The sequence below is a fragment of the Nothobranchius furzeri genome, chromosome 2 (genome assembly GCF_043380555.1).
Source record: "Nothobranchius furzeri strain GRZ-AD chromosome 2, NfurGRZ-RIMD1, whole genome shotgun sequence".
NCBI classification, from domain to species: domain Eukaryota; kingdom Metazoa; phylum Chordata; class Actinopteri; order Cyprinodontiformes; family Nothobranchiidae; genus Nothobranchius; species Nothobranchius furzeri.
In genome coordinates this window covers 88,727,420-88,742,852 of record NC_091742.1, presented here as the reverse complement: position 1 = coordinate 88,742,852, position 15,433 = coordinate 88,727,420, and the positions used below count along the sequence as shown (strand labels likewise).

The 15,433-nt window shown below is 44.6% G+C and overlaps 2 protein-coding genes and 1 long non-coding RNA gene across 6 annotated transcripts; 2 read left to right on the top strand and 1 right to left on the bottom strand.

Moving 5' to 3' along the window:
- Nucleotides 1-2,439: 2,439 nt before the first annotated feature.
- LOC107376805 (endothelin receptor type B) lies at nucleotides 2,440-10,152 on the top strand. Of its 2 annotated transcripts, none has more exons than XM_070548145.1 (8): nucleotides 2,440-2,642; nucleotides 4,161-4,872; nucleotides 5,051-5,178; nucleotides 7,249-7,447; nucleotides 7,886-8,038; nucleotides 8,113-8,246; nucleotides 8,323-8,431; nucleotides 9,413-10,152. In XM_070548145.1, the coding sequence occupies exons 2-8, from the start codon at nucleotides 4,282-4,284 to the stop codon at nucleotides 9,497-9,499; spliced, it is 1,401 nt and encodes a 466-aa protein (XP_070404246.1). In that variant the 5' UTR covers nucleotides 2,440-2,642; nucleotides 4,161-4,281; the 3' UTR covers nucleotides 9,500-10,152. The 2 variants fall into 2 exon arrangements, with proteins under 2 accessions (XP_070404246.1, XP_015801569.3); XM_015946083.3 differs by having other exon boundaries at nucleotides 2,441-2,642; nucleotides 9,369-10,152.
- On the bottom strand, nucleotides 2,741-4,237 carry LOC139066144 (uncharacterized). 2 transcript variants are annotated; one of them, XR_011519126.1, is made up of 3 exons: nucleotides 4,123-4,237; nucleotides 3,919-4,025; nucleotides 2,741-2,879 (listed from the first exon to the last, which is right to left on the bottom strand). It is a non-coding gene; the product is annotated as an uncharacterized lncRNA (long non-coding RNA). The 2 variants fall into 2 exon arrangements; XR_011519127.1 differs by having other exon boundaries at nucleotides 2,741-2,831.
- Nucleotides 10,153-10,412: 260 nt separating the features above from the next.
- Nucleotides 10,413-15,040, top strand: LOC107376804 (transmembrane protein 184C). 2 transcript variants are annotated; one of them, XM_015946080.3, is made up of 12 exons: nucleotides 10,413-10,773; nucleotides 11,339-11,533; nucleotides 11,622-11,752; nucleotides 12,491-12,527; nucleotides 12,729-12,934; nucleotides 13,018-13,092; nucleotides 13,292-13,385; nucleotides 13,910-14,022; nucleotides 14,113-14,212; nucleotides 14,286-14,363; nucleotides 14,431-14,524; nucleotides 14,603-15,040. In XM_015946080.3, exons 2-12 carry the CDS (start codon nucleotides 11,417-11,419, stop codon nucleotides 14,869-14,871), a joined length of 1,314 nt encoding a protein of 437 aa, XP_015801566.3. In that variant the 5' UTR covers nucleotides 10,413-10,773; nucleotides 11,339-11,416; the 3' UTR covers nucleotides 14,872-15,040. The 2 variants fall into 2 exon arrangements, with proteins under 2 accessions (XP_015801566.3, XP_015801565.3); XM_015946079.3 differs by having other exon boundaries at nucleotides 11,336-11,533.
- The last annotated feature ends 393 nt before the right edge of the window (nucleotides 15,041-15,433 follow it).

Here is a 15,433-nt window from a genome sequence, read left to right as displayed (position 1 = left end):
GAATGTAAACAAACTGAGCAACAGGAAAAAGATAAAAATAAAAACACAATTTAAAAAGTAAATAATAAAATAAAATTAATTTTTCTTTAGGCCAACTATCCACCTGGACGCTTAAAGTATAAATTTTTCACAAACATATAAACGTCTCAGATATAAGATAAAAAGCGAGTTTAAAAATAAAGGATTACTTTAAAAATGTGGCATACTGTAGATAATACTGGGGACACCTACAACGTGGTAAAACTGATTCATTAAAAAGTGAAAACAAACAACAACAGTATTAAGTCTTCTGGGAGCAGGTTTACAGTAATACCAGAAACACAAAGGAACCAGCATACAATTAGAAATGAAGCTTCCATATCAGAAACCCCCAAAAAACACTAAAACGTTTGACTTATCTGCATATTTTAAGGTATATTTGTAAATAAAATAAAAACATTCACCCTGTATTGCAGGAGAAAACTAAAGCTGGCTTGCTTTGTTCAGACCAGATGTTTGTATTTGTGGTTTCTGGACAGAAACTTTCCATCAGACTCCACCACAGCTGGATGGAAACCAGCTCGCTTTCTGCTCTTCAAAGAACGTCTAATAAAGTTTTACAGTCGGAGTGGAAATCAGTTTCCTGCACATCTGGGTTTGATTTGCTCTTTAAATCTGGTTTGTTTGTTCTTTTCTGGCTAATTAGCCTCAACAGCAATTTGTTCATTAACCAGACTGAGCTTTAAGAGAAAAGTGTGAATGAAACTATTATTTTCCACAAGAAGTTCCCACTAGAAACAACTAATAACTGAAGAACTGCAGCGGTAGCCTGTGGAACAGCGCTGAGGTGGTTTTCTAACTTCACCAACGTCCGTTTCATCCATCTAATAAACTCAGAAGACAGAGCAGTTAAACAAATGCAACAATAAATGAATTCTGTTTAGTTTCTCAAGCTTTCAGAGTTTTATTCTGAAACACCATCTCATCAGCTATAAAGGATAGCTATTTATCTGAACAGAGGCTCTTCTAGATGTTCTCTGGAACAAACAAGATCAGAATTATAACTTTAAATACTCAGGACTTGTCACTTGACAGCAGCAAAAACAGCATCTAACTTCTGCCACCCCCTAGTGGTCAGACACGATCCAGCCGGTCATTGTCGTGAGCTGCAGTTCCCTTATGAGCCACTAGATGGCACCCTTCACAAAATACCTTGTAACTCTTCAGAAGTTCGTGGAATGTGCAGTGATGGATCTAGTAGAAGAATTTTATCTACAGATAAGAAGAAAAATAAAAAAGGAGGAGACGTAAACTTTATTTTAAAGGAAACAGAGCGAGGCAAAAAAAAAATGAAGAGAAGAAAATCCTAAATGAAAACTCCTCCTTTGGGCTTGAAGCCAGAACTTTTAAGCGTTCCATGAAGAGATTCATCATCAGGCTGCATGATCCCACTCACGTAGAGTCTTTATCTGTTCATCTCTGCTTTTATTAAGTAAGCAACACACACACAAACGCACATGCATGCATCCACATGCGTGTGCACACACACATGCACACACACACTCGCACACAGACATTCATGCACTCACACAAACACAAGCATGCATGTGCACACACACACACACACACACACACACACACACACACACACACACACACACACACACACACACACACACACACACGACTGCTCTACATATCTGCACCAACACTCAGAAACAACGATAACAAACTTCTTGCTGAAACAAATTTAGACGGTCAGTTATTCAGGGTCAAATGTCATCTGAAACAGCTGCTAGACAAGTATAATCTAGATTAAATTAAATTTGTTTAATTGACTTGAATAAAAATAAAATCTTGTCTAATTCCAGTAAAATTTTAACAAGATAGTCTGAAATATATTTTATTTGTAAAAAAAAATCTATTTTCTTCAAACTTTAAGTGGATTTATGTTTGATTCATTGTTTGAACTAAAGAGAAAAAACACTCTAAAACATTCAGGGTTAAAGTTTTTTTTCTAATGTAAAACTATGTTTTATTTAGGATTTATTGAATACATGACGTATATTTTGGTTCTAGCCGCAGATCGAATAAATTGTATTTCTAAATGAAACACTGAGATCATTTTGTTTAATCTATAGATAAAATAAATCTATAGATTTGTGATTAACATGAACTAAGTAACTAACCTATAGGTTCATATTTATTTCATTTAGAGTCAATTTTAAATCTGTTTATTTCACAAACAGTTTTAAAATAGATATTTTCCTTCTTTATTCTGAGTGAACTACATTCATTATTCCTTTCTAAAGATATTTTTACAAGTTTGGTTCAGAGTTTAAAACTATTTTACTCTGATGTTAAACCTGCAGCTGAGTTGTGATGGCTGCTGCTCTAATAACGCCCGTCTGTCAGCGACTAATAAAGTTAATCAGCTCAATCTCAACTAAATGGACTTCAGAAGGGAGACTTGGTGGGAGTCAGACAGTAAAAGTGTTGATGAGATGTTCCAGCTGAGGGAGGAGGAGGGAGGGAGGGAGGAGTGGGGGAGGCTGGGAGTACAGCTGATGGAGGAGAGACCTGATCAGTTTCGTGTCGGCTGACTAGAAGACACTCGTCTGTCTGATCTGAGGAGTCTGAAGGGATTGAATCGGAATAAAGAGGTGAGATCTGAACGTACTCTTCTGTTATCTTGATTATCTGTGACTGATTAGAAAAGAATCTTTAATGTTGAGTTTGGGACGTCAGACCACACTCTTACCTTTGATCCATGCTCTGACGAGCTACTGCTCATTCTTAGTCACACTTCTTCTCTCTGATGCTGTTTCACGCTCCAGGATTTTACTGTTTAGCTTGATGCACGACAGAAAATAAAGATCAGCATTCATCAAGTCAGAAATCTAGAGAAAAAAACATCACATCCTTTAATTTTGTAGTTTTTTTTTACTAAAATCTCAACTGTAAACACAAAAAAGTTATTAACAAACTTTATTTTTTAATTAAATCTAAAAAATGTAAAAGCTTGACTTTTATGTACAAACCCTAAACGTAATTATTTATTTTTTAATAATATTTAGCATGAAGAACATCAAGACTCAGTTCATTTAATTAGTTAAAAATGTGAAAAATGTTGAGAAACAAACTGATTTGATGATTAAAACGTATTATGAAGTTAATAAAACTGTAAAGTATTCATGTTTACGATTTTAAATATTCACCTAACATTTAGACTTAATTTGAATATCTTACGTTCTTTGTTAAAGAGCAAGTCACCCCCTACCAGTCTTACTCCACTCCCACTTCATGTTTGAAAAAATGCAACAAATGCTGTTGCCTGGCAGACCAAGAGGGCGGAGCCACTAACAAAATACACACAGGCTCACAACGACATTGTGACATCATAACGTACCATCTAATGTCATTGTGTACTTCTTAGCCAATAGCGACGGCCGATTTAAATTCAAATGTAGTGCAGAGTTTTTACCTGACGACGGCACAACGCTGACAGTTTTAGGCAGAATATTTAAATTTTAACTAAAATGCTCTAAAGTGCCAAATTATTGACTACACGTGTCTGCAGCACGATTAGACATTCATTTGTATAGTTAATCAGCAAAAAATACTTGGTTTGGGGGTGACTTGCTCTTTAAGTTCAGACCGAACCGTGCTCTACTGAGTGACGGTCCTGTGGAAACGTCAGTAATCACATCCTTCTGCAAACAGCTGTTATATAAAAATGGTGAAAAATTATAAACTGAGTAGAATATTCTGCGGTTTAATCCCAGCAGGATAATCTGTAGGAAACACAGAGAACCCAGTCCCAGCAGAGGTATGTGTGTGTGTGTGAGTCACAGCTGTCTAAACGTTTGTTCGGAGGGTCGCGTGTTTGACGTGTTTGAGGCTGAACTGTTGGTGAGAAGGTAAACATTTGTTACTGACAGCAGGAGGTTTTTCCCGTTGGTGAATCTCCTCTGGAGATGGAGCAAAGCTCATCCTCTCCTAGCTGCTGACTCGATGCAGTACTCTAGTTATGGCGACACAAACACCTTAACGTGAATGTAAAAGTACAATAAACAGTAAATAAAAACAATTTCATTTACGCTCATTTCTGTTAAAACAACAGCTCTTTTTTTTACAGTGTACCTTTCTGTTTGTAACTGTGGTGTTGGTTTTCTCTCCAGAGTTTCTTCATCTGATAACTGAAACCCACCCAGACCCACTCGCCAGGTTCTCTACTGGTTCTGGAAGCACATACTGGTTCTGTAAAGCGTTTACACCAGTGGATTCTGGACTTGAACCAAGATGGTTTCTGGAGCCTCCCCAGTGGTCGTGAGCTCCTGGATGCAGAGTCGTCCCACCTTGCTGCTGTCTGTCTGCTGCCTCCTGTCTGTGTCTCCTGTCTCCTCCCAGAGTAACATCACGTCTCACCCATCAGACCTGCGGACGTCTGACTTCTTCAGCACCGACCGACCCCCCCTACTGGTGGACGGCCGTCACGCGTCCAACACAAAACCCCAGATCTCCCAGGAGACGGTGAACGAACCGTTGACGTCTCTGGACTCAGAGCCAGAGAAGCTGAAGTCTTTGACCAAACTGAAACACAAACACGACAGGAAGCCGGCGCCTCCCTCCAACTCCTCCTTAATTCCCCACAGAAACACCTTCTCCCCCCCCTCCTGCCTGCAGACGACGTCCATAAAGATCATTTTTAAGTACATCAACACGGTTCTGTCCTGCCTGATCTTTGCTGTGGGAATCATCGGCAACGCCACTCTGCTGAGGATAATCTACCAAAATAAAAGCATGAGAAATGGTCCCAACGCCCTGATCGCCAGCCTGGCCCTGGGAGACCTGATCTACATTGCCATAGACATTCCCATCAACGTCTACAAGGTACAGCCATCCACCTCTAACCCGTTAATGCCGACCGTGGTTGGTGTGGTACAGACTACTTCCTGGGTGATACTCTGCCGAGTGTCTCAGCCAGGAGGTCGAGTGTTTTCCTGATAAAACAGAAATATCTCTCTGAGTGTGATAACTCCGTGCTATCATCGTGGTTTTCTGCCTGCAGCTCCTGGCGATGCAGTGGCCGTTTGCGGACAGCGTGTTTGGACTCTTCCTCTGCAAGCTCTTCCCTTTCCTGCAGAAAGCTTCGGTCGGCATCACCGTCCTCAACCTGTGTGCTCTCAGCGTGGACAGGTGACACACGGACACACTCCCGAGCACTCCTGCTAACCAGCTCCATCACAGCAGCGTGCCCAACTCATCTTTACTTCAGTAGAACGCCGTAAAACCGGGGAATGGTTTCAGTTTACTGTTTGGTGGAAAGACTCGTGAATCTCCTTCATGTGATGAGATCTGAAAGCTGCTTCGTAGTAAACGTTTAACCAGAAGCATCTGCGACACAACGCGGATCAGATGTGTGTGTGTGTGTGTGTGTGTCTGGGGCTGGTTGGGTTCAGGCCCACACTGAACACAAATGCAAATTTGTAGCATGAGGCATCAAATCAAGGCCATTCTCTCCTGATTATTTCTAGATTGCTGCCACATGTTGGTAAATAATTTATAAATATAAAACCATCTGATCACTGGAGGACAAGACCAGACAAGACAGCCTTACTTTTACACAAAAGGAAACTCAACAAGATAAGGCGTTCCCTGGCTCGCCGAGAGACACGGTCCCTCCGTCGTGTCCTGGGTCTTCCTTTAGGCCTCCTCCTGGTTGAATGAGCCCAGAAAATCTCTCACCAGGGAGGCGTCCTAAAAAGATGCCCGAGCCTCCTCAACTGGCTCCTCTTGATGTGGAGGAGCAGCGAATCTACTCCAAGCCCCTCCCAGATGACCGAGCTTCTCACCCTATCTCTAAGGGAGAGCCCGGCCACTCTGTGGAGAAAACTCATTTCGGCCGCTTGTATCCGCGATCTCGTTCTTTCGGTCACTGCCCAAAGCTCGTGACCATGGGTGAGGGTAGGAACGTAGATCGACCTGTAAATCGAGAGCTTTGCCTTCTGACTCGGCTCTCTCTCTTCACCACGAGACCGGTACAACGCCCACATCACTGCAGACGCAGCATCCAATCCTCCTATCGATCTCACGCTCCATATTTTCCTCACTCGTGAACAAGACCCCGAGATACAAACTTTGTCCTCTACTCGGGGCAGCAGTAGCTCAGGTGGTAGAGCGGGTTGCCTCGTGATCGGAGGGTCATGGGTTCGATTCCAGCTCCCGCCAGGGGTATCCTGCCATTGTGTCCTTGGGCAAGACACTTCACCCAACTTGCCTGTGTTAGTGGTGGTCAGAGTGGCGGACGGCGCCAAATGGCAGCCTCGCCTCCGTCAGACCTCCCCAGGGCGGCTGTGGCTACAAGTAGCTTACCATCACTAGCAGTGTGTGAATGTGTGTGAAAGCGTCTTTGGGTGTCTAGAAAAGCGCTATATAAGTTCAAGACCTCATCCCTGACCCGGAGAAGGCATTCTACCCTTTTCCGACTCCAGACCATGGTCTCGGAAGTCATGAACAGAATCAGTGGTAGAGGGCAGCCTTGGCAGAGTCCAACTCTCACTCTCCCACTGCTGCCCCCGATGGTCCTGCTAGAGCAGTTCCACTTTTTTCCATCACAGTCCCGGACTTCGCTTCCTTTTGTGACCCACTGGTGTTGCACTCTAAACCCTCCAGGCGAAACACATAGCTAGCTAAAAGAAATACCTATTGCTACGAGAACAAGCCCAACTTACCGCTCACAATGCAGACAAAGCTCTGACACCGGTTACACAAGAGACCCACCAGCCCATGTCGAAGACTAAAGCCCCATCAGTTGTCTGATGCGCGGTGAAGTTTGGCCTCCGCAGTTGACCGTCCCCATGGGGCGCGGTGAGCTGCAGACGCGGTCGCGCTTGGGAACCAAAGCCAACCCCTTAAAGCTAAGCGTTAGGCAGGGAGGCTTTGGGTCCCATTTTTAAGGTCTTTGGTATGAGTCAACCCTGATTTGAACCTTGACCTCCCAGTCCCAGGGCGGACACTCATACCACCAGGACAAGAGCCTGGTACCCCATACTCTCGGAGTACCCCCCCCACAGTTGTTTTTTTTCCCTTCAGACTAGAACACCATTCTCTCTAAGGAGACGGGGAACGTTTCGTGCTGACTGTCATTAACATTGTTGCCAACTGAGAACCAACCAGCTTTGATCTTACAGTGACATCATCATCAGCAGGTGTTTTATGCATCATTTAAACGTTGCTAAGGTAACACGGTGACACCGCTGTTTGCAGGTATCGTGCTGTGGCGTCCTGGTCACGAGTACAGGGTACTGGTGTTCCCACGGTAACGGCGGTGGAGATCGTACTGATCTGGCTGTTCTCCGTCGTCCTGGCTGTGCCGGAGGCCGTCGGCTTCAACATGGTCACCTTCGAGTACAAGAACATCACCATGAAGACGTGCATGCTGCAGCCGATGTCATCCTTCATGACTGTGAGTGTGTGTGTGTGTGTAGACTCACACCACCTGCCTGTGAACCTGTGTGGGAGTTGTTTATGTGTGTGTGGTCTCCATGGGGTGTTGGCACATGTCTGATGCTTTAGACGAGTTCTGGCTGCAGCTTTAGTCCAAGTTCTCTTGTAGAAACACGTTTCTGGTGCAAAGTCTTCTGTTGCTGCTGGAGGAAACCAAGACTTTCTTAGAAGATCTGGAGATTTGTTATATTTCACATTCTACTTTCCCAGATAAACCCTAACTACACCTTTTATTACCTTATGAAAAAAAAATCCACCAGATCAGATCAGATGGTTTGGAAAATCATTTCCTGTTTTAGTTTCTGGATCAAGACCAAATGAATCAGCCCAGGCTCTCGCGTCCGACCTCAGGTCAGCTGTTCGGTCCTTAACCAGTTGGTGTTCCGATGGTTTCCAGTTCTACCGAGATGCGAAGGACTGGTGGCTGTTTGGGTTCTACTTCTGCGTCCCTCTGGCCTGCTCGGCGCTGTTCTACAGCCTGATGACCTGCGAGATGCTCCGACACCAGAAGGGAAGTCTGAGGATCTCGCTGAGCGAGCACCTGAAACAGGTGAAAGAGAGAGAGAGAGAGGTTACTGTGATGAATCATAAACACAGCTGATAAAACTAGTTTTCCTGTTTCAGCGGCGTGAAGTAGCCAAGGCGGTGTTCTGCCTGGTGGTGATCTTCGCTCTCTGCTGGTTTCCGCTCCACCTGAGTCGCCTGCTGAAGAGAACCGTTTACAAATCCCACGACGCTCACCGCTGTGAGCTCCTGAAGTAGGTGCAGAAACACCAAAGAAACCGTCGTTGTGTCACGGTGCCTTTAATTTGACAGGATCCCCTCTGGTTGCAGCTTCCTGTTGGTGCTCGACTACTTCAGCATCAACATGGCGACCATCAACTCCTGCATCAATCCCATCGTCCTCTTCTTCGTGTCCAAGAAGTTCAAGAACTGCTTCAAGGTAAAACTTTTCCCACAGTGACATCACGGTGAGGTCAGAGGTCGTGAGACGCAGACGGATGTTTAGAGGTTCTGGTTTATCTGGAGGACAGCAGGGGGAGGACTCACAGAGAGGTCGTGACCTTTGATAAACGTCTTTGTGGGAAACAGATGGATTAAAGGAGCATGTTTAGACAGATGTGTGAGAAAATAAAACCACATTTTCTGTTTGACTCTTCATTACAAGGTGAAGGGAGCTAATTTTACATGAGGTGTAAAACTAGGAGCAGATGTTTGGTTTTAAATGAGAGAACAGCCGCACCGTCAACCCGAACAACGACTAAAGGCTGAATGAGACGTTTTATCGTTAGTTTCTGGTATTTCCCTAAATGTTAAACATCTAATGAGACTTCATCTAAACGATAATCCAAAACGTGAAACCACCGAACACAGGAAGTCACTGATTCTCTCACACGCTGTGAAATGTCATCTCGGCCTTGAAGCTTTTTACAGGTCAAAGGTCAAACAGCCTGGTTCCAGGAAGTGGAGTTCTCATGAATAACGATGATGTCACAAATACCAGAGCCTGAATGAAAGATCAATGTAAAGTTAGAGGAAGTTATTTTAATAGTGAGTTAAATAATTTACTCCAAACCCAAAACATACTGCATCTGCAAACTCCAGAGGGATGATCATGAATCCAGGAATTACACCGCACCGATGCACCTGCTGCTTATTGGTCCCTATTGGTCAGCTGTTCTCCTGCTCCGACACACCTGATTACACCACAGCTCCAGCAGCTCTTCACTCACTGATCCAAACCAGGTGTGGTGGAGCAGTAGACATGCAGGTAGACCCCTCTAGGGTCTGGGGTGGGGGGGTGATGATGTTCAGGCTCTTGTGAAAGCTGTGGGGGGGCTCCTTTAACCTCCTGTCCCTGTCTCCTTGTGTCTCTGCAGTCCTGTCTCTGTTGCTGCTGTTACTCTGGCTCTCTCTCCAACAGCATGCTGCCCCTCCACCACGGGACGAGTCACTGACCAGTGAGGGGGGACACCACCCAGAGGCAGCATCAGGGTGGGGGTGGGCGTAGGAGGATGTTTTTGTACCTTTGCATATTTATTATCACGTTTTCTACTTAACTCGTTAAGCTGAACTTTTCATGGACAAATCAATGAAACTAGCTGTAACGGTGCTACAGCGCCATCTAGCGGCCGCTTCTGTAACAACGGCAATTTGAGTTTTATTTTTCACCTTTTCGTTCTTTATTTATGTGATTAAATTTACACACTAATGCTACATGTGAGCTGTTAATGACGCAGAGTCTTTTTGTTAGTGCTTTTTATCATTTTAAGAAGTTATTTATAAAAATAAACCACATGAAATCTTCTGTTTTGTTAGATTATTATTTACAGGTTTACACAAATGGAACCTTTTTATCATCTTTGTGCATTTAAGGATCCAACTAAAGTCTCTGTGTTGTCTTTAAATCGTTACTAACTGATATAAATGTTATTATTTTATCATGTTAATTACTTGTGTTATGAAATAGAAAGTTATTCATTATTTTATTATATCTCAAATAAAGTTTTTAGGTAAGTCTGTTTTTCATCTCTTAGTGTCTGAATTTATTTTGTCCAAATGCAGAAATCATCATATAATAAATGAGAATAAATAATTCTGCTTTTCCCCCTTTGTAAATAAAATGTCGATATTATTCGTTCTTGCGCTTGTTTTAAAATAAGAATAAGCTAAAACATTAATACAGTATAAATGGGCATTATTCTCATTTAAATCCAGGCTTTTTAAAAAACATTTTAACCCCAAATTAGAATATATCAGCTATAAATAATTATGTTATTTGAATTTAATTTAATTAGAAGTAACTTAAAACGTATTTTTAATAAATTAAATCCTTTAGTCATAAAAAAAGTCGATTATAATCGTAATAGTCAGTCAGCATAGCGGCTGCTGCTCGTGTCACGTGATCGAGGTCGTCGCGGACGTTCCTCCCGATGACGTCAGCCCGTACCGCTGTGCTCAGGCGGAGACCGATGGAGGAGACCCGCTGCTGCTCTGCGGCTCCAGAGAGGCCGCGGCTCCGTGGATCATCGATCACCGACCAGAGGGACTTTTACCAGCACGAACCCGAACAGCTGCGGGTCGGTTAACGGTTCCGGCGGGCGGAGGGATGCGTTGCCTGGTAACAAAAACCGGACGGAGGCTGGGAGCAGGCCGAGCATCATCAGAGTAAACATCCTCCTGGTCCTCCTCCAGCAACATGAGTTCACCTCCAGCTGATTCATCTGATCGGATTTCATGATTTCACTAAATATTCTTCATTCTTTAATTCTGAAAACCCTCCTGGTGAGTTTTCGTAGATTTTTATTCTCCTTTATGATGAAACTAGAACTCAGGCTGCTGTGGTTTATTGTTTCAGTGGTTCAAATGTTCATCCACGCGTGCTTGCTCGGGAAATAGTTTGTATTCATGCTGAAGTCAAAAAGTGTGCCTAGACTAAAACAACGAGCATCATGTTTTTTAAATTGAAGTTCTAAAACCAGTAAAACCATTAAAAACTCTCAATTTTGTCCAGAGATTGTGGGTTTGAGGCCAATACCGATTCTTCTACATTCTGATGTATTTAGAGAAAATGATGATTCAGTTAAAAAATACAAATAAAAACATCTACATAGAAGATCTGTTATGCTCGCATGAATTAGCACGTAGCAATCCACAACCTTGAAAAATGATCAGAATAAAAAGTGTAAGATTTCTGATTAGGCTGAGATTTAATGTTGGAAAAAAAATCACAGTCACCATTTATTTACCTTTTTACTACTTTAAGTCAAAATTCTGAGGAAAATGTCTGTTCAGTAACAACACCCTGCATGTTGTTTAAACATTAAAGTTGGTTTGTATTTTTCAGCAGAGTGACGCCCCACACCTGACCACTGCCTCACAGCTGTAGGATGTGCCTGTAAGTCCGTGCTCAGGGTAAACAGACATCATGCCCTGTACCTGTGCAGAATGGAGGAGGTGGATCCGCCCTCTGGTTCTGGTTCTGTATGCTTTCCTGCTGGTAGCCGTGGTGCCGCTGTGCATCTGGGAGCTGCAGAAAGACAAGGTCAGTCTCCACCTCCACCTGGGCTCTGCTGGCAGACCAAACCCGACCCATTCAGCCAGTTTTACTTAAATCTGGTTCTGTCTCTCAGGTCGGGACTCACGGTAAAGCCTGGTTCATCGCTGGTGTGTTCGTGTTCCTCACTATCCCCATCTCTCTGTGGGGGATTCTGCAGCACATGGTCCACTACACCCAGCCGGAGCTGCAGAAGCCCATCATCAGGTAACACACACCTTCATCCAGACGGTTCCTCTGCCTCTGACCAGCCTCCAAAGATGCCTGGCATTATGGATCTGATCCAAGTCAAGCCAGACCCCCTCCCTAACCCTTACCCGCATACAAACATTAAAAGTGATTCATTACAAACGTTATCCAGACAAACAGAATTATAACGCCTGTGCAGACTTTGGATGGGGTGTGTTATTGGGGCTTTATCAGCACAGACTATATTATGGGGACCCTGACGGGGCCATGGACCAAAATTGGGATGCACTGATCTACTTAGTGATCTGCCGATCTGATTTCTTTTTTTTTTCATAAATGCATCTTTTCCAAATGACAAAACGTTTATGGCAAAACTTCATATTTTAAGGTGACAAACAGTTTGTTTAAGGGACAGAAACAACTTTATTTACCCAGGCATCTCAAGCATCTATTAAAACAAAATCATGCCAGGATCCATGATCGGCTACTCTGGCCTTCCTCGGACTCACACAGATCTGATCTGTCCGCTTGGAAATCTACAAATAATGAAGAAAATAAAAAAACAACTATTTTCTGTCTCTTTTTGACCATCTTCAACCCAAAATGCTTCAGAGTTCAAATCAAAACTTAAACATAAATGATTAAAACGTATCTTTGGGAACTTTGATAAAGTTTCTTCAGATCTTCGTGCAGCTGAAAGGTGAAGAGTTCATGAGAAATAAAACTACATAACTCTGCTGCTTGTTTTGGCTTCAGGATCCTGTGGATGGTGCCGATCTACAGTTTGGATAGTGTGAGTCTCACACACACGCACACACGCGCACACATACACGCACACACTCGCATTGCTATAGCAACATGATTTCATAACAGGATCGTGTCACCTGGGACACGCCGACCCTAACCAATCTCCAGTTTAGCTCACTCAGATCAGTTATTCTGTGATTGATTGATCACGCCTGATGAGTGAAACTCCTCGTCTCTCTCTGATTAGTGGCTCGCTCTGCGGTACCCCAACATGGCCATCTACGTGGACACCTGCAGGGAGTGCTACGAGGCCTACGTCATCTACAACTTCCTGGTGTTCCTGCTGAACTTTCTCAGTAACCAGTACCCCAGCCTGGTCCTGATGCTGGAGGTCCAGCAGCAGCAGATGCACCTGCCGCCGCTGTGCTGCTGCCCGCCGTGGCCGATGGGAGAGTAAGAGAAGGGGTCAGCGTGGGGTCATGGGGTGTGGCGGTGGGAGGGGGCAGGACTGTGTTCATGTTTCTGTTGTCCATCAGGGTGCTGCTGTTCAGGTGCAAGCTGGGAGTTCTCCAGTACACCGTGGTCCGGCCCGTCACCACGGTGATAGCGCTGTAAGTCCAGACTCCCCACTCATTCTGATCGAGAGTTCTTCTTTCTGAAGAGGTTTTAGAAGGTTTGCTGGAATTTTGATGTTAATTTTGAATTGAATTTATTTTGTTATGTGAAAAGGTGGCTTAGCTCAAGGGGTGCGCCAGTGAGCGGGGCGGTGGTTCCTCTGGGGTTTTGATACGTTTTTGTGTGTTTCTGCAGCATCTGTCAGCTCTGTGGCGTCTATGATGAAGCCAACTTCAGCTTCAGAAGCGCCTGGTCCTACTTGGTGATCATCAACAACATCTCACAGCTGGTGAGGACACCTCACATGTTACTTGTGCTGGGACAGGAGACAGGTGGGATGCTTGCCCTAGCTCAGGAGACGGGTTTGACTGGAGGAGTGGAAATAGGAAATAGAACACTTCCTGGTGGCCTTCGTTTTTCCAGGTACTGGTGTAGAACTCTGGGTCAGTCTGAGATCACTAATCTGAGGGATTATATGTCTTCTCTGTCCTGGGACAGCTTTGGGATCCGCCTGGATGGGCTGGAGAGTGTTGCTAGGGAGATAGAGAGCTGGAGTTCCCTCCTGGACATGTGACCTCACTGACACAACTTTGGATGGGCAGAAGATGGATGTGTTGGTTGTTCGGTTAGCTGGACGGCTGGAATTTGATAGACGAATGATAAATGATTAATACATTCTTGGGTAGCTGGTTGGTTGAAGGCCATTGGGAGGTTGATGGATGGATGATAAATGGTTGCTATGGAAAGCCAACACTAGAGGTCCTGATCATCTCATTTAACGGTAGACTTCTGTGTCCATGTCTCTGTCTCCAGTTTGCCATGTACTGCCTGGTGTTGCTCTACCGAGCTCTCAGAGATGAGCTGAAACCCATCCGACCCGTTGGGAAGTTCCTCTGCGTCAAACTGGTTGTGTTTGTGTCGTTCTGGTAGGACCGGAAACCCGACTGGTCTCATCTGCTGCTTTAGTGTTTGATGTAACTTTGTGACAGTCGGTGTGTGTGGCTGTTTGTCTGCAGGCAGGCTGTTTTAATCGCCATCCTGGTGAAAGTAGGTGTGATATCGGACAGACACACCTGGGACTGGGACAGCGTGAAGGCCGTGGCTACAGGACTACAGGTCAACACAAACAGTCACGTCTTTATACCAACGTGGTTTTGGGGGCAAACATCTAAATATTACTGATTTACAGGACTTCATCATCTGCATAGAAATGTTCCTGGCTGCTATCGCTCATCACTACACCTTCACCTATAAACCCTACGTACAGGTACCTGTCTGTCTGTCTGTCTACCTGTCTGTCTATCCGGGGTTTTCCTGATCTTCTGTTCCTTTAGGAAGCAGAGGAGGGCTCGTGTTTCGACAGTTTCTTGGCGATGTGGGATTTCTCAGATATCCGAGCCGATGTCACCGAGCAGGTTCGGAACGTTGGTGAGTTTCAGGCTCAAATTTTTAGATTTCTTTCGGTTTAATTGAGACTAAATGTCTTAACTAACTCCTCCTCTTCAGGTCGGACGTTCCTGGGTCGTCCCAACAAGATGTACTTTGGAGCCGCTGCTCGACCTGAACACACAGAGCACACCGGCCTCCTGAACTCCACTTCGCAGGATCCAGTTGCTGCGGCAACGACCTCTATGCCTGCCTCTCCCTCTGCAACTGGGTGGTATCAAGGCCTCGGCCACACCCCTGCCCCTCACTCTATCTCCGCCCCCGCGGGGTTCACGACCTCGTCCTGGGAGGATGACAGTGACAGCTCGCCCTCACCGCCGGGACACTAAAGAGACAGGAAACAGAACACTAAACGCGTATCATTGTAAACTCTGATGTCAAAGCCATATTTGTGCTGAATCTGGTGTTTTAAAAAAGATGAAAATAGCTCAGATTTTAGTGTTTGAAGTCTGGCTTTTACTGTCCGATTGTGTAGTTTTGATAAATGTTGCAGGTGGAGCAGGTGGTTGTGAAGTGTCCTTCGGGTGGCTTTAACCGTGTGTCTCCACTCACAATGAAAACAAGATGTCATGTTTAATCTGCAGAAACTGCTTCGGTTCCTAAAAGACGGTTTAAAGGTGTGGAACACTTGTTTAATCAATACATTATAAGTGATCTCTGGTAGGAATGAATGCCTTGCAAGCTGTACTCGGGGTAAGAAAGCCCATGAGCGCATGGAGTCTGCTGTGGCAGGGAGCACAAACATCATACAGGGAGCCTAAAGCTTGGTTTATGCTTGACGCGTCCACGAGGTCTGCACGGCTCCGCGCGGCAAAATTGTGTCATTTTAACAACCACGCCCCTCCACCGCGCCTCCGCACGGCCAAAACTTTCCGCACCTAGGAAATTTTC